General features: G+C 42.3%; 1 protein-coding gene across 3 annotated transcripts in view; it reads right to left on the bottom strand.

Moving 5' to 3' along the window:
* Positions 1 to 25,922, bottom strand: part of Lmtk2 (lemur tyrosine kinase 2) — a 90,924-nt gene that overhangs the window by 44,033 nt on the left and 20,969 nt on the right. For 2 of the 3 annotated variants that reach the window (XM_027413603.2, XM_027413605.2), the window contains exons 2-4: positions 18,853 to 18,977; positions 14,250 to 14,394; positions 4,405 to 4,478 (exon numbers count right to left, since the gene is read on the bottom strand). In XM_027413603.2, coding sequence (XP_027269404.1) covers positions 4,405 to 4,478; positions 14,250 to 14,394; positions 18,853 to 18,977 — 344 coding nt within the window. The remainder of the gene's footprint in view (positions 1 to 4,404; positions 4,479 to 14,249; positions 14,395 to 18,852; positions 18,978 to 25,922) is intronic. The other variant, XM_027413604.2, reaches the window with a different exon arrangement.

Below are 25,922 nucleotides of genomic sequence, written 5' to 3'. Positions count from 1 at the left end.
TTTCTTGTCACTTCTACCAAAATGATGAGGATGTATGCTTCATTAAGTAGGAAACAGAATGAAGGGAAACAAGTAACAACTAAATGGCCTGTTACTCTGCATACCAACTCACAAAACTTAGGAGAGTCGAACCTTATCTGGGTATGACAGAGTATGCAACCCCATACTGTGCAGGCTACCATAGGAAGACAAAGAGCTCATAAAAAGCTAGCCTGAGCTATACAGAGAGATCCTGCTGAAAGAACAGGAAAGGGGGGGAGAAAGGAAGAGAAGAAAACAGAAAAGAAAGTGAAGGGAAGGAAGAAAAGAAAGGGAGGAAGGGCTATAATAGAAGGGCTTTTTTTTTTTTTTTTTTTTTTTTGGTTTTTCGAGACAGGGTTTCTCTGTGGCTTTGGAGGCTGTCCTGGAACTAGCTCTTGTAGACCAGGCTGGTCTCAAACTCACAAAGATCCACCTGCCTCTGCCTCCCAAGTGCTGGGATTAAAGGTGTGCGCCACCAATGCCCAGCTTTAGAAGGGCCATTTTAAAATATTCACCAGGTTATTTAAACATTTGTATTATATATCTTTTCTACTTACTTGGAAATGTCTTTTTTATGGAAATGAACCAGAACATAACAGCAGAACGATGTGTGAGTTCCATTCAAACAACTCAAGCACTCCCCCAGAGCAAGCACTTCAGGTGCATGGGTATTGGTCTATAAACAGCCAACAAGCAATCACCACACAGAAACTTAAAATCCATGGTATTCAGATGACATCAGGCCTTTGACTTGTCTCCAACTTCAGCCAAACACATACAGAAAAACACCATTCCCCTGGGATTAAAAGGGGAAGTGAGCTACCTCCTAAAAACTTGCTACAAGGAAAGGTTAAATACAGGACAATACAAAAGCATTTCCAAACACAGCTCATCTCGGGCTGGTGGCAAAGAAAAGTATATTTAGTCAATGACTACAATCGATTACTTCCTTTTGAAATAATTTCTAAACATGGAGATGAATCAGGTGGTAAAAGTGTTTGCTCTATAAGCACAAGGACTGGACTTCAATCCTCAAAATCAGCATAAAGAAGCCAGGTGAGCAGGTGTACCCTTGTAATCATAAATCAGAGGAGGCTCCCTGGAGCTAACAGCCAATCTTAGCCCAACTGAAGAGCTTCAGGTTCAAAAATTAAAGTGGACAGCAACTGAGAACAGAACACAAATCTGTAGGCCTCCATACATGCACAGGAAACATATACCATACATGGGGGGGGGGGGACAGAAAGAGAGATGGAGAGACAGACAGAGACACACACAAAGACAGAGACACAGAGAAAGATCATTTAGATATTTGTATAAAGTAGGTTAATTTTAATGCCAGAGATTAAGAATAAAGACTAAACAAAATTAAGTATGTTTACCAGGAACCTAAGGGCAGAAATTTTGAAGAGAAAATAAATTCTGAGTATTAGATAAATCACAGTCTTTGCTCTAATTAACCCGCCTGTATATAAGCACCACTTCCACCGACTAGAAGAACAATGGTGGGCTACTTCATCTGCCTGACTCAGCTTGTTTCTCTCCACCATCACTGTTAGCATTCTTGGTGTTCAGTATCTGCAGAAACCAGACAACCTCCCCACACTTCTAAAATTTTATTTAACGTATGAGGGAGGGGAGAGAGCACATGCACACAGACACGCACACAGTCAGCTCTCTCCTACCATGTAGGTTCCAGGCACTAAATACAAATCATCAGGCTCAATGGCAAGCATTCTCACCTGCTAAAGTCAAACCACTGGATATATTTTAATTTGTATGTTTGTGAATGTGAGAGTGCAATGAACATGTGGAGTGTAGAGGTTGCATATGCTGTGGATGAGCAGATGCCAGAGGAGGGTGTTTTTTATCCTCTCCACCTTACTTCTTCAAGGCAGAATCTATCCCTGAGTCTAGAGTTAGCATCTTTCAGATAGTATGGCAACCAGCAAGGCCCCTCCCCTTCGGTGCTGGTGTTACAAGTGTGCACAGACCATGTCTGGCATGTTACGTGGGTGCTGGGATTTCAACTCAGGTCCTCATGCTTGTGCAGCAAATGCTCTTACTGGCTGACACACTCCTCCAACAGACCTTTCCATCCTTTTATCTTACTTGCAAACATCTTTTCCATAATCCCTGCCACTACTCCCACAGATCTAGATCTTGCTAGCAAATGCCTTACATTCCTGACCCTGAATTCTAACCTCTATTTCCCCGCAAGTCTCTTGATCACAAACTTACTTACCCCTGCACTCTACCTACAGGGAACCAATTTGTCCTGCAAACCTACAGGCCGTCCTACCCGTCACTAACCCCTTGTTCCCTCTTTAAAATACAGCAGCTTAGCCAGACCTTGGTGCTTGCTAAATTCAACTACTATTAAAAAATCAAAAGGAGAGGGAAAACTACAGATGATGACTGCTGTCATTCTGAATGTATAGAGTTTCTGAGCACCCTACTCCCTAAGCTGGCCATTCTCCACAATGACTCTCACACCTTTTACTCAAATCTCCCTCCACACATCTTTTCCCTGTTCCTCTCTGGAGAGAACTGAACTGGCCTCTCCACTGAAGACAGCACAAGTGAGCTTTCTCTGACACCCATGGATACACCTGTACCCAGACCTACACCATCTGCTTCTAAGATCTAACTTTCAAATGTGCTACTGATCCCTGACCTCTTGCTTTCCAAGGACTTTGCTCTCACAACTGCTCCCTTCTCTCCTATACCCTGACACAGAAACAGGCTGAAATTGCTTCTCAACCTCCAAAATAAAGCACATCTGGGCATGGTGGAACACCCCTTCTCATGCCAACACTTTGGAAGCTGAGGCAGGAAGATCAAGAGGTTAAATACATAGCAAGGCCGTGTCTAAAAATATATATAAAACGGGGAAAGCTCACAATGCCTCAACCCTAGACAAAGACTACAGGGAACTCAGGAATGCTGAGCGGGAGAAGCAGTCTTCTGCAGGGAGGAGCACGCCAATGGATTATCCAACACCATCTGGTCAGCCCAGAAAACACACATACAAGGAACATATAGACTGATGCTTGCAACTAATTCTCTTCCTTTCTTCTTGGCACTCTGTAATGTAACTGCCAGGCAGATCTCTGATTTGGTTGTGGCTTGACTTCCAGGAAAATCCAAAGTCAAAGGCTTTGGATGTATTCAGTGTCAGTGCTTACAATCTAAACTAGTTTAGATGTTATACAGGGAAGAAAGAGAAAAAGAGGTGAGACAGAAGAAAGTAAACAATTAAACTTTTAGATTAAAAAAGCTTTTAAAAAGTCATGTCTTTTGTTTTCTCATAGTTCTTCAGTAATGATTAATTATAAATGTTTTTTAAAGATTTCTGCTAAGGTGTAAATGTATGTATCCCCCATCATCATGCACATGTTGACAACTAACCACCACTGTGACACATCAGGGGGCAGGACCTTCAGGACAGAACAGGGTCCTTATAAGAAGGGCTCCAAGCTAGACACTGTGATACATACATGTAGCCCCAGCTACTTGAGAGACTGAGGCAGGAGCATCACTTGAGCCTAGGAGCTCCCAGCATCTGGCCAATATAATGAGAGTCTCAATCCATACACATCCCCTCCCTCACCATCTCCAGGAAAAATAAACACAAGAACCAGGCTCGGGGCTGGAGAGACGGCTCAGTGGTTAAGAGCACTGGCTACTTTTCTAAAGGCCCGGAGTTCAATTTCCAGCAACCATATGATGGCTTACAACCATTTATAGTGGGATCTGATGCCCTCTTCTGGCATAAAATCATACATGTAGATAGAGCACTCTATATGTAATAAATAAATCTTTATTTAAAAAAAAAAAAAAAAAAAAAAGAACCAGGCTTAATGGCAAACTCCTTCAATACCAGTACTTGGGAGACAGAAGAAAGCAGATTTCTGTGAGTTTGAGGCCAGCTTGGTCTACATTGTGAGTTTGAGGACAGCCAAGGAAACACAGTGACAGCCTGTCTCAAACAAACAAAACCCACAAGAGATCGCAGGGAATGTCCATCCAAGCCCATTCTACCATGTGAGAAAATGGCCAGAAGGAGCTATTTATAAACTTTCATCAAATGCCTAATCAACTGGTACCCAGTCTCCTGAGCTGCACAAAATTAATCTTTGCTTCTTAAAGCTTATGGTATTTTGTTATAGCATTCTGAACAGAATAAGATGACCACCTAGAAAGTTATGCACCCAGCACAGCTGAGCTCATGCAACTCACAGTTGCAAGGGGTGATAAGAAAACTTTTACTAACACTACAGTGCTTACAAAGAATATGTAAAGTCACATGACCCAATTCCTAATTAGCTTTAAAACGTGAACTGTATAATCAAGAAGCAGTTAAAGTCAGGAGCACTTTACCTTTCCAAACCAGCCACTTCCAATTTCCTGTATATAGTTTAGACTATGTCGGGCAACTTGAGACTTCAAACCTTCTGGGGAAAAAAGAGAAAGAGAATATTAAAAATATAAGCATCTAGGGAATGTTCTAAGCAAACAAAAATATAAGCATGTAGGAAGGCCAGGAAAAGTCATGGTGGTGCAGGTATCTGACTCCAGGCCTTGGGAAGACTGAGAGAAGAGGATCAAGAGTGTGAGGCCAGCCTGGGCTACATGATGAAACCTTGTCTCAAAGCAACAACAATATACACATACAGATACACACACAAAATAATAATGATGATGATGATGATGATGATGATGATGATGATGATGATGATGATGATGAAAATAAATCTTTAAAATAAACGCCAAGCCAGGCATTGGTGGCGCATGCCTTTAATCCTAGCACTCAAGAGGCAGAGGCAGGCAGATCTCTGAGTTCGAGACCAACCAGCCTGAACGAGTTCTAAGACAGGCTCCAAAACAATACAGAGAAACCCTGTCTTGAAAAACCAAATAAATAAATACCAAATATATAACCTCTAAAGCAAAAATACTGGTGTAAAATTAATATTTGTGCTAATAAAGGTGAAAACAAATATATTACCATCTCTTTTAAACTAATGACAGAGTCTCAAGTTTAAATGCTAACAATATATTTTTGATATCTTAGTTTTTTATACTATCTTATATTGTTGGATTTGTTTTTCTTGATACAGTAACTCTGTAATAGGGACATAATCAAGTGGAATATACATATAAGGGGAATCCCAGAAGAAAGAAAAAAAAGAACAGCAGAAAATGGCCTGCTACTGCTACAGGACATGAATCTCCATATCCAAACTGTTCAGCAAACTCCAATTACATCAGACTCAGAGACCACACCCAGACCCTAACAACAAAACTGCAGAGAGTCAGAGAATCCTGGGAGGACAGAAATGACTCACTGTGTACACAACATCCTAAATAAAACTAAGAGCCAATTAGTCATCAGAAATGGAGGCCAGAAGGCAGTGGGCTCCCAAGATAAAGTGCTGGGAGAAAAAGACCTTCAGACTAAGAATGCTATATCTGGCAAAACCACATTCCACAAATGAAGACCTCTCAGATAAGCAATGCTGGAGTTTGCTACCAATACGCCTGCCCTGCAATAAATAAATGCTAAAGGAAGCCGCCCTTCAGTATGTGATGGAAGGACAATGAACAGAAACTCAGAAAGGTGGTGTAGCACACTTTAATCTCAGCATTTAGGAGGCAGAGGCAGGCAGATCTCTGAGTTAGAGGCCAGCCTCGTCTACAGAGAAACCCTGGAGGAAAGGGGGAAACCTTCCCCAGTCCAATTTGTGAAACTGCCATCAATTAAAGCTCAAATGTTATAAATACACGATGTTAATCATAATCTTTATTTCAATCATCAATATTTAAAAAATAAATACACACAAAAATAAAAAGAGGGGCTGAAGAGATAGCTCTATGGTTAGGATCTGGGTTCTACTGCACCCACACGGTGACTTACTCCTTGGGCTTGGGAGGTAGTTCAGTCAGAGTACTTGCTAGCCACTAAAAGCCTTGGGTTCCAACCTCATAAAATCAGGTATGGTGGCACACAGCTGTAATCCTAGCACTTGGAGGGAATGTGGAGGCCAAGAGGACCAAGAGTTCAAGACTATCCTTTCAACTACAAGAATTGAAGGGCTACAGGAGACCACAGATAGCTATAAAACAAGCAATAAAAAATGCCCTTTTCTATACTGTAAAAAAATAACTCAAAACAGATCAGAGGGGCCAGCATAATGACTCAGTGGTCAAAGTGCCTGCTAGCAAGAGTAACTACCAGAGTTCAATGCCCAGAACCTACATGAGTGAACTAACTTCCACAAGTTGTTGTTTACTACCCCCCCCCCCACACACACACACAAAAATAGGAAGGACGGTGACGCATGGGGGTTGGTCAATAGATCATGGGGCTAGAAAGATAGCTAGCTCAGTGCTTGCTGCTCTTGAAGAGGACCCAGATTCAGTTCCCAGCACCCACGTGGAGGCTCACAACCATCTGTAACTCCATTTCCTAGGGACTGGCATCCTCTTCTGACTGCAGAGGTCATCAGGCATGCCTGTGGTGCACACATATACACTTAAAACATATTAAAAATAAATAAATCTTTAAGAACAGAAATGAGATTAGAGAGTGACATTTAAAAGCTGAAAGTATGAAACTCATAAAAGACACAGGGATATAATCTTTGCAATCTTGGATTTGACAATGGTTTTTTTGTTTTGTTTTGGTTTGGTTTGGTTTTGGTTTTTTGAGACAGGGCTTCTCTGTATTGCTTTGGAAGTTGTCCTGGAACTCACTCTGTAGACCAGGCTGACCTCGAACTCACAGAGATCCTCTTGCCTCTGCCCTCCACCAACACCCAGCTTGACAATGATTTTTAAATGATGAAATTAATACACATGCAATAGAAAGGGGGGGAGAAATAAACTGGATTTCAAGGAAATGAAAAAATTTTATGGGTTAAAGAAAACATTAGAAAAAGAAAACCTTAAGAATGCAACAATCTGTATAAATCACATTCTACAATTAAGCTATTATAATGAAGACAGTGGCAACATTAGCTAACAGAAGAGAATAGAAAGCCTATACCAGACCCATACATATGGGAGCACAGGGCTTAGGAGGTCCAAGGAGTGAATGAAACCTAAAGATGCAGAGATCTACCAAGATCAGATCTCAATTCCCATACCCAGAAATCAACTCAAGATAGCTTACAGATTTAACTTTGAAGCAAAAACCTTAAAATGTGAAAGTAAGGCTGTGAGTATAGTTCAATGATAGAGTGCTTGCCTACCATGCATGAACCTCTGGATTCCATCCTCAGCACCACAAAATAAGTTCTTATCATAATAAATAGTTTTACTTGTAAAAGGTTTACGTGTATGAGTTTTGCCTGCATGCATGTATGCACACCATGTACATGCCTGGTGCCCACAGAGGTCAGAGAGGAAATGGATCCCTGGAACTGGAGTTACAGATAGTTGTGAGCTCTTAACTGCTGAACCACCTCTCTAGACCAGCAATATTTTTTAAAGTGCAATTTTGAGCCTGGAGGTGGTGGTACATGCCTTTACTCTCAGCACTCGGGAGGCAAGCAGATCTCTGTGAGTTTGAGGCCAGCCTGGTCTACAGAGTGAATTCCAGTACAGCCAGGGCTGTTACATAGAGAAACTCTGTCTTGAAAAACAAGGGGGGGGGGAGCGTAAGCTAAATATAGCATAGCATCTAGGAAGATGGTTAAAATGCTTGCTGCTTAAGTTGAGTTCAGATCCCAACATCCATAAGTCAGGTGCAGCAATCGTGTGCCTGTAATCCCAGGCTGGGAGGGGGGTAGGCGGTAGTAACTGGCCAGATTCAGAAGGAATCTCTAAATAAAATAAATAAATAAATAAATAAATAAATAAATAAATAAATAAAGTGGAGAGCAATAGAGAAAGACACCTAACATCAATCTCTGGCCTCACCACCCACAGGCAAGCATGAACTAACTCTCAAAAAAAACCAAACAAACAAAAAACAAGAAACTAAATGCAAAGTAAATAAAATAAAACTAGGAACTATGCTCATCAAAGTGTTTTTCTTGTATTTGTGAGGTTTTTCAGTGAAACACTTTGACATCCCTTACTAGATTTTTATTTTAGCAGCTACCATGGAGATTATAGTTAATATCCTAAATTTATAACACTAACATAATATGAATTCACACCACCTTAGCTTCATAAGCAACAGCATAAGAATCCCCACTTGACAAGCAGGAGTATCAACTATACAACTCTTGAAGAATAATAAGCTGACAATATCCATCAAAAGTATAAGCACAGATACTGGCTGACTTTTTTTTTTTTTTTTGGTTTTTCGAGACAGGGTTTCTCTGTGTAGCTTTGGAGCCTATCCTGGCACTCCCTCTGGAGACCAGGCTGGCCTTGAACTCACAGAGATCTGCCTGCCTCTGCCTCCCGAGTGCTGGGATTAAAGGCATGTGCCACCAATGGCTGTTGATACTGACTTACTTCTAAGAAGGAATCCCACAAATGAGTAATTCCACAAATGAGTTAACTTTCATGAATTTGCTTGTTTAGTGTTGGAATGAGTAGTAGGTTTGTACACACCATAGCAAGCATGTTGAGGTCAGAGGACAGTGAGTGGAAGTTGGTTTTTTCCTTCCACCACATGGATTCCAAGAGTTGAACTCAGGTTGTCCATCAAGCTTTGTAGCAAGCACCTTTACAAACTGAGCCAACTTGCCTGCCCACCTACTTATTTTTAGTTATGTGTGTATGGGGGTTTCCATAGAATCCAGAGATATCAGATATCAGATGTCCCAGGTCCAGAATTACAGGCAGTAGTAAGCCACCCAATATAGGTGCTAAGAATCAAATTCAGGCCCTCTGCAAGAGCAGCAGGTACTCTTAACCACTGATCTCTGGCCAACCACAAGCTTTATTTTTTAATAATTTAAGATTAAAAAGAAAAACATCTACCAATTAGAGACCGGTTAGATAAATTATACTAAGAGTATATAAATATGCAGGCACTATGAACTATAAGCAAGAATAAACAAGGAAAGATCTCCAGGATATATTGGTGTGATGGCTGATCTTCACTCTCAAATTGACTAGCTTTGGAATCACCTGGGAGACATGACCAACTGCATATATACTACATACATACATACATACAGGCAGGCAGGCAGGCAGGCAGGCAGGCAGGCAGGCAGGCAGGCAGGCAGGCAGGCAGACAGACAGACAGACAGACAGACAGACAGACACACACACACACACACACACACACACACACACACACACACACAGCACAATACCAAACAGAATATTTACCATGACAGCTGAATAAAGAGGGGGGGGGTTATGCATGTAGGCAAGAAGAGCTATACCAGAGGCCATTGTAACTCCTCAATTTGCTATTATCCTAAAACTGCCCTACAAAAATAGTGTAAGCTGGGAAGTGGTGGCACATACCTTTAATCCCAGCACTAGGGAGGCAGAGGCAGGTAAATCTCTGACTTATAGGCCAGCCTGGTCTACAGAGTAAGTTCCAGGAAAGCCAGGGCTACACAAAGAAACCATCTCAAAAAGCAAAAAAAAAAAAAAAAAAAAAAAGCCTTCTAAAAAAGGAAACAAAATACTTAAATTGGGGGTATATACACTAAAAAAAAAAATCCTCGAAAGGCAGAGACAGGCAGATCTCAGTGAGTTTGAGGCTAGCCTGGTCTACATAGTGAGTTCTAGGATAGCCACAGTTGTCCTAGATAAACCCTGTATTGAAAAACAAAACAAAACAAAATCCTACAGAAGCTGAGTATGGTGGCATGTATCTATAATCCCAGTATTTAGGAGGCTAAAACAGACCAGCCTGGGCTACAAAGACCATCCTGCTCTCGATGGCTTCAACCCATGATGTCAACTCTACACTTTACTGTTCTTAAACCTACTGACTCAGCACCCATGCTTCTCCTTCAAATGACTTTCCAAGGGCCAGGGGATAATTACCACACTTGACTCAGACTCAGGCTCCTCCTCAGCAGTCCTTGCCTAGTGCTAAATCCTGCTTTGTGGGTGGCCCTATCAGGGGAGCAGCAGGTGGCAACTGAAGTTCAAGGTGTCAGCCACCAGGAGGAAACTCCCTGATGGGTGAATTTCGGATAGGCAAGGCCTCAAGACCACAGACCCTGGAATGTCTTTTGCTTCTTCTGTGCTTTTACATGTTTGCTGCTGCCATCTTTCTCTAGTATCTGGCATGATGGGGGGGGGGGGTTAGTGTCCAAGAGCACTCATTCACATAACTTACTGCACTATATTGTCAAGGGTTCTGTTTTGAGGCGTCTCTCTCTTGCTGTGCCTAATTTATAAACTGAATTCTACCACCAATCTTATGCACAAGGAGAGCACAGTGCATGTGAATGAGAATTCCTGGGCATGAGCTATAAGAAACAAAGAAGAATATGTCATTATAAATACTTTTCTATGCCTTAATTTCAGGACCAAGAGAATATATTTTGAATTTACATGGCCAGGTATGGTGGTGCACACCTTCAATTCCAGCATTCAGAAGGTAGAGGCATGCTGATTTCTTCAAGTTGGAGGCCAGCCTGCTCTACATAGTGACTTCCAGACCAGCCAGAGCTAAATCATTAGACCCCCATCCCCACCAAAAAAAAAAAAATAAAAAAAAAATAAAAAGTTTTTTTCAAATAGTTTTAACAAATAGTTAGAGCTTCTAAACTTGCTGGTGAACAGGTAACACACCTTTCACATTTCACAAGTTATCTCTCACAATCAGACACAGTTCACCAACAAAATACAGAACAGACCACTGTCAGTATTTCCTGTAACAGTATCGAGCTACCAATGGATATTTCCATCTGTACTGCCCAACACTGATGCAATTTGCTACTTTGCACATCTTGCACTGAACAGTTAGTTACCCAATTGGTTCTTAAAGATAAGCTACTAGAAGTGGACCTGCTGGATGAAGATAAAGGACATCCATATTCAGATGCTCTACCAGGAAGCTCCCCTCTAGGCTGCACTGACAGTGAGGGGCTGGGAGAGCATGGGTCCTTTCCCACACTCAACAAACCACCCAGGAAGCCCTCTTGTTCCTTCTGATGTTATCATCTTTCCAAAAGCTGATATTTCATCAATTAATGATACTCTTCCTGTGTGCACATACAGACACTTCAATTTCATTCATCACTATCTCGTTTCACGCCCTAGTTTACTTGTTCTAGTGACACAGCAGTTGTTTTTGCTTAGTTTGTGTGTATGTCTAGGTAAGCACACATGTGTGGAAGTGGAAGCCAAAGAATAACCTTTGGTATCATTCTTTAGCTTTCTTGTGTTTCGAGAGTCTAGACCAGGCTGACCAGCCAGTGAGCCTCAGGGATCTGCCTGTTTGAGCCTCCCCAGTGCTGGGATTACAAGTGTGCACCACAACACCCTAGAGTTCAAACTCAAGTCCTCAAACACTTTACCAACTGAGCCATCTCCCCCACCCCATGTCACTCTTTAATCCCCCCCCCTTTTTTCTTTTTTCCTTTTTTTAAACTTGTTGAAGCCCTGGTTGTCCTGGAACCTGCTCTGCTGACCAGACTGTCCTCAGACTCAGAGATCTGCCTGCCTCTGCCTCCCTGAGTTTAAAGGTATGCACTACCAACACTGCCACCCAGCTTCTCTTTAATTTCTTAAAGCATCTGTATGAACTCTTTAATGTACTTTACAAATTTTTTTGCTACCATGTCAAACTGATGTATAGCGTATTTTTTTTAATACAGAATATTTCATTTTAGGAATCAGATTTGACAGTGTTTTCATTCATGGCATCTAGATTTAGTGCCAAGCATAGCAAGTCCTTTTATATCCCAGGATGATAAAAATACTTGTGAGTATTCTAAGTAAAGAAATATAAAATGATTTCTTCCTATTGAGGAGAATTTTGTTCACTGACACATTTGAGGGGGAGCTGTCTACAGAGCACATCTGTATTTGTGTGTGCTGTCATCCCACCAGGCCTTTTACATGGGAGTGGAAGATCCAGCCTCAGGCCCCATATGTGTACAGAGACAGCCATCTCCCCACAAGACCATCTTCTCAACTTCAAAAAGGACTTAAAGGAGGCTTCAAGAAAGAAAAGGCATGGCTGCCTGGCTCACTGTAATTTCTTTCATGCCCATGTCTATTTGTGCTCCTAATCATCCCAACAGACCTTAAAGGGAAGTTGTTGGTCTCTTATCTGTCCCTGCTTTCCTAAGTGATGCTTCTGAGTGTGGATGAAGTAAAGCCATCCAGAATACCTTCTACGCTGGTTCTTCCTAGTCCCCTGAAGAGCGAAGCTACAAAGATATGCATCTGGAATTCTCAGCAGTCACTCTCTTCCAAGGAGAGAATTGCCTGAGAGATCAAGCTAACAGGCAAACACTACAAAATATACTACCTGTCATTTTAAAGTTGTTTTGAGTTATTTATTTTATGTGTCTGAGGGTTTTTCCTTAATGTATATATGTGCACCACAAGGATGCCTGGTACCTCCGGATGTCCAAAGAGGCCACTGGATCCTCTGCAACTCTCCACTTTTGTGTTTTGAAAAAGGTTCTCTTGCTGAACCTGAAGCCCACACTGATTTGGCGTAGCCAGCAAGCTCCAAGGATGTCACTACCCAACCCCAACCTTGGGGTTATACATGTAAACTGCCATGCCTGGCTTTTATGTGGTGCTGGTGAATCTGATGTTAGGTCTTCATTTTTTCATGGTAAGCACTTTACTCACTGAGCCGTCTTTCCTGAGCACCATGTTTTAGCTTACTTATTTTCTTCCTCCCTTCCTTTCTTCCTTTTGATGTCCTGGAACTCACTATGTAGACCAAGCTTGCCTTGAACTCACAGAGATCCCCTTGCCTCTGCCTCTAGAGGGCTGGTATTAAAGGTATGTACCACCAGCTCTGCCTAGCTTATTTTTTCTTTTAGTCATCATATGCTGCGGTGGTTTGAATGAGAATGGCCCCTATAGGTTCATAAGTTTGAATACTTGATCCCCAATTGGTGGAACAGTTTTGGGAAAAATTAGGAGGCGTGGCCTTGTTGAAGGAGGTGTGTTATTGGAGGTGGGCTTTGAGGCTTCAAAAGCCCATGGAAGGTCCAGTCTCTCTCCTCTCTCTGCCTTCAACTTTCTTACAGATCAGGATTTAACCTCTTAACTACCGCTCCTGTCTGTTGCAATGCTCCCTGCCATGATGATCATGGACTCACCCTCTGAAATTACAAGCAAACCCCAAATTAAATGCTTTCTTTCATAAACTGCCTTGGTCATGGTGTCTCTTCATGGTGATAGAACAGTAACTAAGACACATGTCTGCAGGAGGATAAACCTGGGTTTATACTGCCCTAAACATATCCCACAGTGCAATGGCTACCACAAAAGGCCAGGTTAGTAGTACCTGCAAAGACTTAAACATTGTGTTCCTTTTACAGTCATGGAAAACCCTACTTCTTGACCCACAGTTACATTATAACAGGAAATAAAATCTCATCAAATTGTTCCATCTAAAGCCCTTATGAAAAGCCAGTCCAATTACTATATCTCAAGATGGCCCTCCTTAGACAGGCAGTATACCCTACTCATCAAGGTAAGTAGTGTCATGGGCTGAAGAAACCAGGTACCAGAAACAGCACATGAGCCTTTTTCCTTTTTTTTTTTTTTTGGGGGGGGGGGTTCAAGACAGGGTTTCTCTGTGGCTTTGGAGCCTGTCCTGGAACTAGCACTTGCAGACCAGGCTGGTCTCGAACTCACAGATATCCGCCTGCCTCTGCCTCCTGAGTGCTGGGATTAAAGGTGTGTTCCACCATTGCCAGGCCTCCTTTTTGCATTTTTTAAAGAAAGGGTTTGTGTAGCCTAGGATGACCCTGAATTCCTGATCTTCCTGCCTCTTCCTCCCAAGTGTCAGGATGATAGGCACTTGCTATGCACCCAGTTGTACAGTGCTGGAGATATAACCTAGAGCTTTGTGCATGCTAAGCAAGCACTCTAACAACTGAGCTGTACCCCCAGCCTCCATTTCAGTGTTTCAGGAAGAACTCAGAAAGGGACAGATGGCTTTGCAGGAGGAGTCTGACTATGGAAATGCAGTGTCACCAGGAGTATAAGAAAAACAGACAAGCAGAGGAAGAGATGGGCGGCTGTTACGCAGCACAGCTTCTGACACTCAATGCTGGGAATAGTTCATGGACATCTGACATGAGGGCAGAAGGTCTTACCCACAGAAGACTGGAACTGCGATGGAGCTGGGAGTGAAATATTTGGCACTGAGAGTGTGAAGACTTCTGCTGGGGACTGGACAGAGGGGGTGTCTTCTGCTGGTGGTGTGAAATCTATCTCATCATCAAAATTATCTTCAAATTCCTGCAAGCAAAAGAAATGCATATGAAAAGCGGGCTGTGAATGCTGAAACAGGAGTATTTGAACGCTCACATGGAACACCCCACCATAGTTTTATACAATTCATATTCACTTCTAGTAAAAAGCTCAAGTAATTACGCCCACTAACTCCAAATAGCAGAATAAATAAGATGGTTTCTTTGTTTTGCTTTGTTTTTCACTCTGGTCTCCTGTATCCTAGGCTAGCCTGCAGCTCCTGACTCTCCTGCTACTACTCTCCAAGTGCTAGGACAGCAGGCATGTACCATCATATCTGGAATAAAAATAAGTAAGATTTTAAAGTAAGCAATAAATATTTTATGTAATTTTTTTAACTGACAACTTAAAGTTAAAACACAAATTTCTAAAATGCCCACAGAACTTAACATGGAAATACTTGCTATGGCTTAAAAGTTTCAAGGACTAAAGAGGCCAAGAATTGTTAAGAGATTAAACAATTCTTTCAAAAAAAAAAAATCATGATTTACTTCACAAATCTCTTTGCAAACTGGGTCAAAGTTAATTTGATTCTGAAATTTTCTAATTGCACTTCTAACTGCAATGTGATTTCTACTGTAAAAAGAAGTTTAAAAACTCAGATATTTAAACAGCTAGAGAGATGGTTCAGTGGTTAAGAGCACTTCTTGTGTGCTCTTCTTGCTCTCGGTCCCCACATCATTAACTGCTGGCTTTTCATATGTGCTTGTGCACATACCCACATACACATATATACACATAGCTAAAAATAATAAAAGTATACTGCTTTAAAAAAGAAACACCACCAGGTGCTGGGTGTGGTAGCACATGCCTTGTAATCCCAGTTACTCAGGAAACCTAGGCACTATAAAAAGTTCAAGTCCAGTCTCTACTACAGAGTAAGTTCAAGGCCAGCCTCACCAACTTAGTGAAAGCATGTCTCAAAATAAATAAATGCAATACAGTAAAAAGAGCTTGAATCAGTGACACTACACTAGCCTAGCATGTGGCAGAGTGTGGGTTCCATCCCAGCACCACAAACAAAACCAACTGAGACTACACCTATCAAGCTTAAAGAATCTTCAATGACTTGGCTGGACAAATGCTGTCTTGACCCTTCCTATCCTCATCCCTGTGAGCTAGGTGTCCTTTGGGCCCCAGGTGAATTTAACAGAGCTACAGAAGATTAACAAGTCATTCCTTACTTTGAATAATCATCAAGTGTCACCCCTCAGAGTACTAGAATATAAACAGAGAACAGATCCGTGAACAAAATTCTTCCATTTTTCTGCCATCACCCTTTTCACTTTTCTATCACATTCTCTTAGTGACCCACCCACTACAAGAAAAAAACTAAATAGACTCCTGACATTTAGGTTTCGCATACATGTGAGCAGACCAGTCTCGGGCACTAAACAACATTATTGCTATTTGCATGCAGGAAAAAGGAGGTTCTGAAAGTTCAATATGTGAGAGCCAACACTGGGTGTGATGGTTAGCACTGGATGAGCTAGCAGCATCTTTAATCAAGGCCAGCCCCAGTTGCCAATTGGGACACTGGCTCAAAGGGGAAAGGAAGCTGGGTGTGATGGCTTGCAGCATTTGTTAAGTGGAAGAAGGAGGGTCAGGAGCTCAAGGCCACTATGGGCTATATGAGATTTTGTTGAAGAAAAAGAAAGAAAGAAAATAAAGGAAAAGAGGGAGGAAAAAAACTGTTCCATTTTTGTGTCTGTGGGTCAGAGGATAAGTTTAGGTATTGGCCTTTGCCTTCCACGGTTGAGATAGGGTCTCTGTTGTCCTCTATTGCATATGCCAGAAGAAGAAGAAGAAATGATACTGACATAAGGCCAAATATGGCTTCCTGATCTGTAAATGTCTTCCCTACGTCCACTCAGCCCCTGCAACTGCAGAGCTCTAAGTCTAAAGAAAACCAACCAACAAGTCATCAACATCAATAAATACTCATTCAGTCACAGACTCTGAAGCTGGAGAGCTCAACACACTGCAGCCTTGCATCAGTCATGGGGCAGCTGCAAACTGATGTACATTCCCAGACTCTGAGCTGCATCACAATTGGCTCCCTTGTGAATACTCACATTCAAAAACCCAGATCAATCTAAGGCAAGGATGAGGTATCTGGAAACATGAGAAGAAGCCAGACTTTGATATCAGCAACCCCATCAGACGTTTATCTTTGTCCCCAAGTGGCTAGGTTTCTGTGCAAAGTCCCTTGGCAGAACTGATGGTCAGGGGATACAGATTCTCTATCTCTTGTTGTGTTCCCAACAGGGAAGTCAGGAAGTTCCCACAGAAGCATGTGCTTTGATGTGAGCTTGGGGGCAGGGTGTCTATGCAAAAAGCCCACAGGTTACCACTACCGCAGACTGTGATCTAGACGGAGGATTCCCTACAGGTGTCCCCTGCATTTAGCTTTCTGTGCAGGGCAAAACACTGAGCTAGGAGGACAATGCACTTCCCTATCTCCTCAGAGGCACCAATCTATCTCCTCAGAGGGACCACAGACTCAAGTGAACAGAGCACAGAATAAAAATGATATGAGGGGGTCTGGAGAGATAGCTCATCCATAGAGTACTTACAGTGGAAGTGTTTTGAGACAGGCTGTCCTAGAACTAGCAATCCTTCCCCTTCAGCTTCCCATGTGCTGGGACTACATTCGTGCAACTATCACACCCAGTTTATATACTCCTTTTAAACAAAGACTGTAAGGCCCTAATGTGTCAACACATAGGCAATGATTTCTAGAAAAAATTCCCAGTTGGTTTGCTGGTAGATCCCATCCATCTGTTATTACTATGCCAGATCCTCTGTTAGACTGACTGTAGACAGAAGTGTCCTAGTAGGAAGTGTTATTCTCTTTGGGGAATTAAGACTTAGAGACAAACTTGAGGTTTCCAGTACCCTTCTTCATACACAAAACACTAAGGAAATCCTTTTGCTTTGGTAAGCTAATGATCACAAATTTGCCAGCTTATACAAAAGCCTGAAAGAAACAAAACCTGCCTAATCTGCTGTGCAGACAGACTATAAATAAGTGAATTCAATCACCACACACTGTTATTTAAACAAAAACTTAAGACACACCACCAGTAAGTGGTGCTTACTGTCAAAAGGCTCCAAGAAGACTTGGGAGATAGCTTGGTAGGTAAACTGAGTTCAATCCCCAGCACTCATGAAAAAAGTAAAACATAAGCCAGACAGTGGTGGCATGCCTTTAGTACCATCACTCAGGAGGTAGAAGCAAGCACATCTCTAAGTTCAAGGTCAACTTGGTCTGTATAGTAAGTTCCAGGACAGTCAGAGCAACACAAGAGAAATATTGTCTTCAAAAACCAAAACAAACAAACAAAAAATCCAAACATGGTGATGCACACTTGTAATTCCCATTGCTAGGGAGGTGGAGACAGGCAGAACTCTAGGAGTCACTGGCCAGTCAGCCTAGCCTTATCCATGAACTACATATGGTCCCAGAAAGAGACCCATCTTGGTATGGCTCCCAAAGAACAACCTATAAGGTTGACCTCTGGTCTCTATATGTACAGGCACATATTTGGAAGTATACTTGCACATACCTGTACACACACACACACACACACACACACACACACACACACACACACACACACACAGAGAGACTCCCTAAAGCAGGATTGGCAAACTATAGTGGATGGACCAATTCCAAGCCGCCTACTTTTGTAAATCAAATTCTACTGGCACAAAGCCAGGCCCATTTGTTAACAGAGCATCTGTCATTGATACAGCACTACAATGGCAGGGTAGAGGGTAAGAAGGCTATGACAGAGAAATTGTATAGCCCACGATGTTTTGCTACATACAAGGACAGGAAAAGAAAAGTCCAGTGACCCTTGCTTCCAAAAGAATGTGATCCACAGCAATGCTACTGATAAATGTTATCAGATGTTTTAGGGCTGGGAAAATAGTCAGTCATAAATTGCTTGCCTTGTACACATGAGGAGGTCCTGAGTTCAATCTCCTAAACACAAGTAAAAATGCTGGATGTGGTTGCAGGGCCAAGCACTAGGGAGGTAAAAGAGACAAGAGAATCCCTGGAGTTTGATGGTCAGCCAGTCCAGCCTACTCAGTGAACTCCAGGCCAGTAAGAAACTCTGTCTCAAAAGGGTGTTACTGAGAGTGGCACCTGAGGTTGTAGTCTGGCTTCCATGTTTACTTACCTGTGCATGTGAACACACATGTATGGGCGAGGCACACACAAACAGCATTTTAAAAATAGGCAGATCAGCCGGGCGTTGGTGGCATACACCTTTAATCCCAGCACTCAAGAGGCAGAGGCAGGCGAATCTCTGTGAGTTCAAGGCCAGCCTGGTCTACAGAGTGAGTTCCAGGACAGGCTCCAAAGCAATACAGAGAAATCCTGTCTCAAATAAACAAAAGCAGATGATTTTAAATGTCCATGCCATCTGTGCTCACCTTAAAGTCTATTTCTGGGTCCTTACAGCAGGAAACACAGTTTGCAATTAACACTATCAGTATCATTAAACTGCATACCGACAGGATCACAAACAGGGAGGGAACTTCTGAAACAGGCGCTTCCCCTGTAAAGACAGAAATTTATGTTAAAACATAATTCGAAAGTCAACTTTAACAGACTGGATCAACACCTTTTCTTCTACACATAAATGGGAGTAAGGACTCACAAAAAAATATTGCTCCACCACTCTAAAAGAGGCCAAGTGCTGCTGGCCAAGCCAATTCTGTATTTTAAAACAGCAGTAGATTTGGACAGGCACTGCAGAGAAAATAGTTACAGCCCTTTCACTGAGCTTCACTGATGCTCAGATCTGTGTGGCACTTTCCCATTGTGAGGGCAAGACTGGTAGGTAGGATGAGCCAAGCTTCAGACTGCCTTGAACTGTCTCCTAGTCTCCTCCAATTTCTGACTACTGATCAGTTATGTGTGGTATGTCCCTCAACTTGGGTGGCTTGATCTTCCCAAAACTACAGTGACTGCAGATATTTGGGAGAATCTAAATCAGCACAAGAGGAAACACCTCGACTCCTGCACTTGCGGCGCATCAGAGGCACAGACTTGTTGCGGGTGTCTGACCATGTGACTTGTCCAGGGGGTCTTGTCACTATCAAGTCACCACGTGTACCTTTCTAGACTATGCCATATGAGCAGATCTGCCAGGGTTCAGCCTCAGCTTGGGTCAGGTCCTGAGCCGGGGAAGAGGTATAGGCACAAGGAAAACTTCTGACCATCAAGTGTATTGCACTCAAGTGGCCCCAATAGCTCAGACCACCTTTTAAATTAAACAGTTTTTTTTTCTTACCAGGATTACATGAACAGCTTTATTATTGGCTTCTATTTTTGACTCTTAAGAATTACATCACGGCCACTTTGGAAATCAGTATGGCGACTCCTCAAGAAAATGGAAATGAGTCTACCACTAGATCCAGCAATTCCACTCCTAGGCATATACCCAAAAGAAGCACATTCATACAACAAGGACATCTGTTCAACCATGTTCATAGCAGCATTATTTGTAATAGCCAGAAACTGGAAGCAGCCTAGATGCCCCTCAACCAAAGAATGGATAGAGAAAATGTGGTACATTTACACAATGGAGTACTACTCAGCAGAAAAAAAAACAATGGAATCTTGAAATTTGCAGGAAAATGGATGGAACTCGAAGAAACCATTCTGAGCTAGGTAACCCAATCACAAAAAGACAAACATGATATGTACTCACTCATATGTGGATTTTAGACATAGAGTAAGGGATTACCATCCTACAATCCACACTGCCAGAGATACTAGTAAACAAGGAAGACCCTAAAAGAGACAAACTTTGTCCCCTGGAGAAGGGGAAAGGGTCACCATCCCCTGAGCAAACTGAGAACATGGGAAGAGGGGGGAGGAAGCTATGAGAGTGAGAAGGGAAGAAAAGGAAGGATGCAGAGGTCATGAGGAAGCAGAAGTTTTGAGTCAGGTGTAGATTAGAAGAAAAGACATATGATAAGTAGGATTTTAGTTGAGGGGGTGGTAGAGGAGGAAGGGAGGGAGAAGGGAACTGGGATCGTCATGTAATTCAATCTTGTTTGTAATTCAAATATATAAAAAAATAAAAAAAATAATAATAAAAGAAATACATCACGGGGGCTGGCTCAGAGGTTAAGAGCACTGACTGCTCTTCCAGATGTCCTGAGTTCAATTCCCAGCAACCACATGGTGGCTCACAACCATCTGTAATGAGACCTGGTACCCTCTTCTGTCATATAGGGTTACATGCAGACAGAACAATGTATACAAAATAAATAAAGCTTTAAAAAAAAAAAAAGAAAAGAAATACATCACAATTTAAGGAATACATTGTAATAATTATGAAAGCCCCCATTTTTTTTGTAATTTTTTTTATTAGTTCAAATTAGGAACAAGCTTGCTTCACATGTCAATCCCTCCTCCCTCTCCCTCCCCTCCCATCAACCCTCCCCCAACCTCCCACCTGCCCCCACCCCATCCACCCTCCACTCTCCAGGCTGGGTAGGGTCCTCGATGGGAAAAAGCCCCCATTTTTTCCCTTTATGTTTTCCCAATACATCTTCCCACCCCCTGCATAACCTTATTCTAAACAGAGTTCAATATTTTTGCAGACTTAACTAAATATCAAGCCAGACACACCCTGCCTGCTCTCACAGCACTTATGTCAGCTGGCAGCTACTTGTGGTTACAAAGTTAAAAAGTAATAGACACGGGTACAATGCTTTAAGGACAACAGAATTCAAACCCAGACAATTATTTCACGTCTGCAAGATATGCTCTTATATAGTCCTTTTTTCTACAAGAAGGTCCCACGTCTCAATCTCTCTGCAAAAGGCAGACCTTGATAAAGCACTCTTTTCCCATCTCACTATACCATACTTCTTCCACCAATATAAGCTCCTATGTATGATAAAGATGGATCTATCTATCCCACATTTTATATTGTTTTTTTTTTTCCTCTTGAAGCACACCAGATCCTACCAAGGATTCTATAATTCTATGGTGTCCAAGGAACTAATTCTCAACAGTTAGCACTGTGTGTATTCCTAAGGCTTTCTCCCTATTCTGTGTATGCATGCCCTACTCCCCTTTTCAGAACTGTGAGACATGGTTAATGTTCCAAGTGTTGTTTTCTCATATGTACCTAACTATTTCCATTGAGTCAGAAAAGTTCCCAGGATTGGGAGTTGTAGTTAGTTAGTTACAGATAAGAGATTTAAGAAGCATTAACCCCATTCGGACTCTTAGGGGAAAATATTTGTAAAGGAACAGAATTTCCAGAGAAAATTATAGCTGTTGTATATATGACTGAGCAAACTAAAAACCTTGAGAAAAAAGAGCCTGCAAGCTGCACAATTTTGCAAATTCCTACACTGTCCTGTGTACTCCTGGTCCTTGCTAAGTGGCAGTCCATTTCCACAGGTGTCTTGCCCCAAGGAAACCCATTGGACAGGTTGTAATATGCTGATCCAAGCACAGCTCCAAACACAGATCCAAAGCCCAGTGCACATCCATTAACGAAACTGAGAGGCCTAAAATGAACTGCAGTTCATTTTACAAAGTCTATTTGTAAAAGCAATACTGATGCCCCATCCCATCCTTGCCAGAAGGTGATGAGGAGCTAGCTGCAGACTTCTTGGAAGCCATATATCAGCCAAAGTTTGTCAAGAATCTATAGAATAGTAATAAATATTATTTATTATAAGTAATAAATAAATATTATTCTTAATAACTCCACATCATTCCCTGGATGTACATAATAAAAATCAAATATGACCCTAGATAACTGTATAGCTGAGTGTTTTCCTATCTAATATGTCAGATTTTACTGATTTTAAAAACAGGGTTTGTCAGTCAAGTGGTGGTAGCACACACCTTTAATCTCAGCACTTGGGAGGCAGAGGCAGATGGATCTCTGAGCCTGGTCTACAAAGTAAGCTCCAGGACAGCCAGGGGTGTTGCATAGAGAAACTGTCAAGGGGAGAAAAAGAAAAAAACAAAAAAAAAAAAAAAAACAGGATTTGTCTCAATGCTTTGATGTCTCAATCAAAACCAGAGCTCACTGATATGGCTGGTCATCCCCACTCATGGTGAACCCCTGGTGATCACATGGATTCAGGGGATCTAAACTCCAGGCCTCTTTCTTAAGTGGCAAGTGCTTTAAAAGCTGGACTATCTTCCCAGCCCCACTCCCCTTTTGGTCCAGATAAGGTCTTGCTATATAACCTAGGCTGACATCAAGCTTTCAATTCTCCTTCCTCCGAATCCTGAATTATAGATGTGCATTATTGTGTCCAGCTTGCCCACTACCTTTTAACGTCTTTAAATTTTGAGTACATCTCACCTGAAACCAAGTTGGTTTAACTGGCAACATTCTTTCTTCGTAGCGGTACAAAAGGAAAGGTGGGGCTTGTAATTGATTGCATATGAGATTTGATAAAACATAGCACTATTTCATCTGATTGGCACAGCACCTGATGTAACTGGATCAGCTCCACATCATAGATAAGGAAACCGATAGGCCCAGAGTCTGTGGTGGGAAAGCAGCACTGGAGGCCAAGTATTAAGAACATATCCCCACCCTTCCTAGACACCATAGTTCTAAAGCCTCCATGCAGTTCTAAATCTCCCATATGGGGTTTTTGGGTTTTTGTCCCAGCATTATGGCCCTGGCTGATCCGGAACTCACAGAGTTCCAGCTGCCTGTGTGTGGGACAAAGGAGTGTGCCACCATGCCTAGCACCATGGTTTTCCATTTACACTTACATAACCCTAGTGTACTTTAACCCTAGCTCACCACCACGTATACGGGCTTCTAAGCCCCTTCTCTAAACTCCACAGAGATGATATCATTATCTTCTCCTCTCTTTCAGTTTTCAAACACTAACCTATTTCTTATAAAACTGGATCACAGGGCTGCCTGAAGGCTGGTGCAATGATCTGATTCACACATTGGTCTTCTGTGAGTCAGTCATTAAGGAGGCATGAAAAGACATACTCGTGTTAACTTAACGAGTCCTGCCAAGCTCACCTACCTTCTTACCTACTTTCTTGTTTTCCTTTCCTTTCCTGTGTGTGTGTGTGTGTTGTGTGTGCATGTGCACATACATGTTCATGGCCAGTGCACAAATGTATGCCAGTGTCCATGTGCTTGTGTGTGTGCAGGTTGGAGGACAATCTCGGGTGGTCCTCAGATCTCTCCCTGACCTATAACTTCACCAGGCAGGACAGGCTTGCCGGCCAGGGAGCTTCAGGAATACACAGTCTCCAGCTCCCAATTTACCACCATTGCTGGGATTACAGTGGTTCAATGCTATACTTTATGTAGATTCTGGGACTCAAAAACAAGCCTTCCCTCGTCACACTAGTGAAGGAAAAACTCCCATAAAATAAGGAAGTGAAGCCATAGACTGGAAGGTGAGCTGGGTTTGCTCAAACCACAGAGAGGAAGTAAATTCTAGAAGCAAGAACCACAACTGAAATCCCCAGGCCCTAGTGGTTAAACTAGAAACCCAGCCTCGAAAAGGCTTCTGGCTGCAACTGTCAGGAAACTATTAAGCCAGTTTCTCTTTAACATCTTCCTCCTACGGCATTCAGTAATGCACAAGTCAAAGCAATCATCTGCTACAGAAAAACATCAACAGTGACAGGCATGTCACCAGACCTTCAGATAGCTCCCCAGGCTCCCTCCACAGAGGAGGAGGAAGATAATAAGGGGCTTGAGTTTCTTAATGCACTTCCCCTAAGACACTATTTAAAAACACCGGGCATCTTGAAAGCACATTCCACTGCATTTTGATTCCACAGTTTTCAAAGCACTCTAATAGCTATCTAGTACTTGACTTACTAAGCAGAAAAGCTGAGGAAGTCTATGAGGTAGGTGGGTACCTACTATTTGCTTCAGAGACAGGTAATTTGGGAAGTGCAGTAGTTTCCCAGTAATGACTCATGGTGGATCAGGAGCTGCTACCTGCCTATTAATTTAGCCATTATAAATCCAGCCAATTATCTGATCATAGTGCCTAGAACCTCCAATGAAACCCATGCACATATGTAATTAAGTAGAGACTTGCCTGGGAGTCTGTTTTAAAGGGTCATATGTAAAAAGAAATTGATGACCAATGTCCAAATCCGCTGGGGCTCACACACCACCGATACTCCTCCTTTGGTTCCCAACTGATATATTTTTATGAGGAGAATTTCCTCATATTTGCCAGATAGTTAACTGGTAGCTTGAGTTAAAAGAGAAGGGCAGGTTAGATGCTGAGTGAATATCTGTTTACAACCCAGGAAGGGCATCAACAACAAAGAAATTGCTCCACTCAAGTCTAGCTTGAGGAACAAATGAATTTCTTTAAGGAAAAAAAAAAAAAGTGTGTGCACAAATGATGTATATGTGTGATGCACCTATGGAGGTCACAGAACAACTTTATAGTCAGTTCTCTCCACCTTTACATGGGTCCTGGGACTGAACTAAGGTCACCAAGCTTGTGCAGCAAGCAATTTACCTGCTGAGCCATCCTGAAGGCTCCCACTGAGTTTCTTAGAGATTATTTTCACAAGTGCAGGTGACTCACATCTGCTTCACCAAAAAGCCCACCTTGGCATGGGATCTCAGGTGACCTAAAGACCTTCCTCTAAGTCCTCCAACAGAATGTTGATAGTGATTTTCCTGTGGCTCATCACAGAGGCTCTGATTTTAGACGGCAATGGCATGCCACAGACACCTCAGGCTTCCCTTTTCCAGATTGTTTTTTAAAATGAGTTGGTTAGATAGCATTCTCTAGTGGTTACCAGGTTAGAAGGGCTATTGTTGCTCTTTGGGGAAGACTTGTTATGAACTAATGGGCTTAAACTGCCTGGCATGTCCAACCCACTGTAGTTTTCTTTTCTCTCCTTCCTTCCTTCCTTTCTTTTTTGAGACAGGGTCTCTCTCTATAGCTCTGCCTGTCCTGGAACTAGATATGTAGACCAGGCTGGCTTTGAACTTTCAAAGATTTACATATATCTGTCTGTCAAGTGTTGGGATTAAAGGAGTGAACCACCATGCCCATCTTATAGTTATTCTTAATGATGCCATACTGTCCCACAGGCCAGCACATGTTCTGCAGAAGTCCACTCCTCAGCCTTCTGCCAAGATCCCAGCAGCCTTGGATTGCTGTTTTCTACTATGTTCCAGGCTCACCTTTTAGATACATGCTGTTTCAGACCTCTGACCAATCAGTACTCCAAGAGCCAATGGCTTGTTTAAAACCATAGCCTAATGGCAGGGTATGTTAACACAATGGTGATGTGCTGGCCCATGTTGGCCTAACATGTGGCAGCCCCTGGATTCAATCCATGGTGGTGGTGGTGGTGGTGGTGGTTGTGGCTGTGGCAGGAGTGGCTGTAGTAAATAATAATAAAGACAGCCTTCCCCCACCCACCACCACCCTTGGGCAACTGAACTGCTCATTCATTTATTCACTACTGACAGCTACTTTAGAAAACAAGTTGC

Source organism: Cricetulus griseus, chromosome 4 (assembly GCF_003668045.3).
Source record: "Cricetulus griseus strain 17A/GY chromosome 4, alternate assembly CriGri-PICRH-1.0, whole genome shotgun sequence".
In the NCBI taxonomy this organism is placed as follows: Eukaryota; Metazoa; Chordata; class Mammalia; order Rodentia; family Cricetidae; genus Cricetulus; species Cricetulus griseus.
The sequence above is the reverse complement of the archived record's forward strand: the minus strand, read 5'-3'. Positions and strand labels throughout refer to the sequence as shown.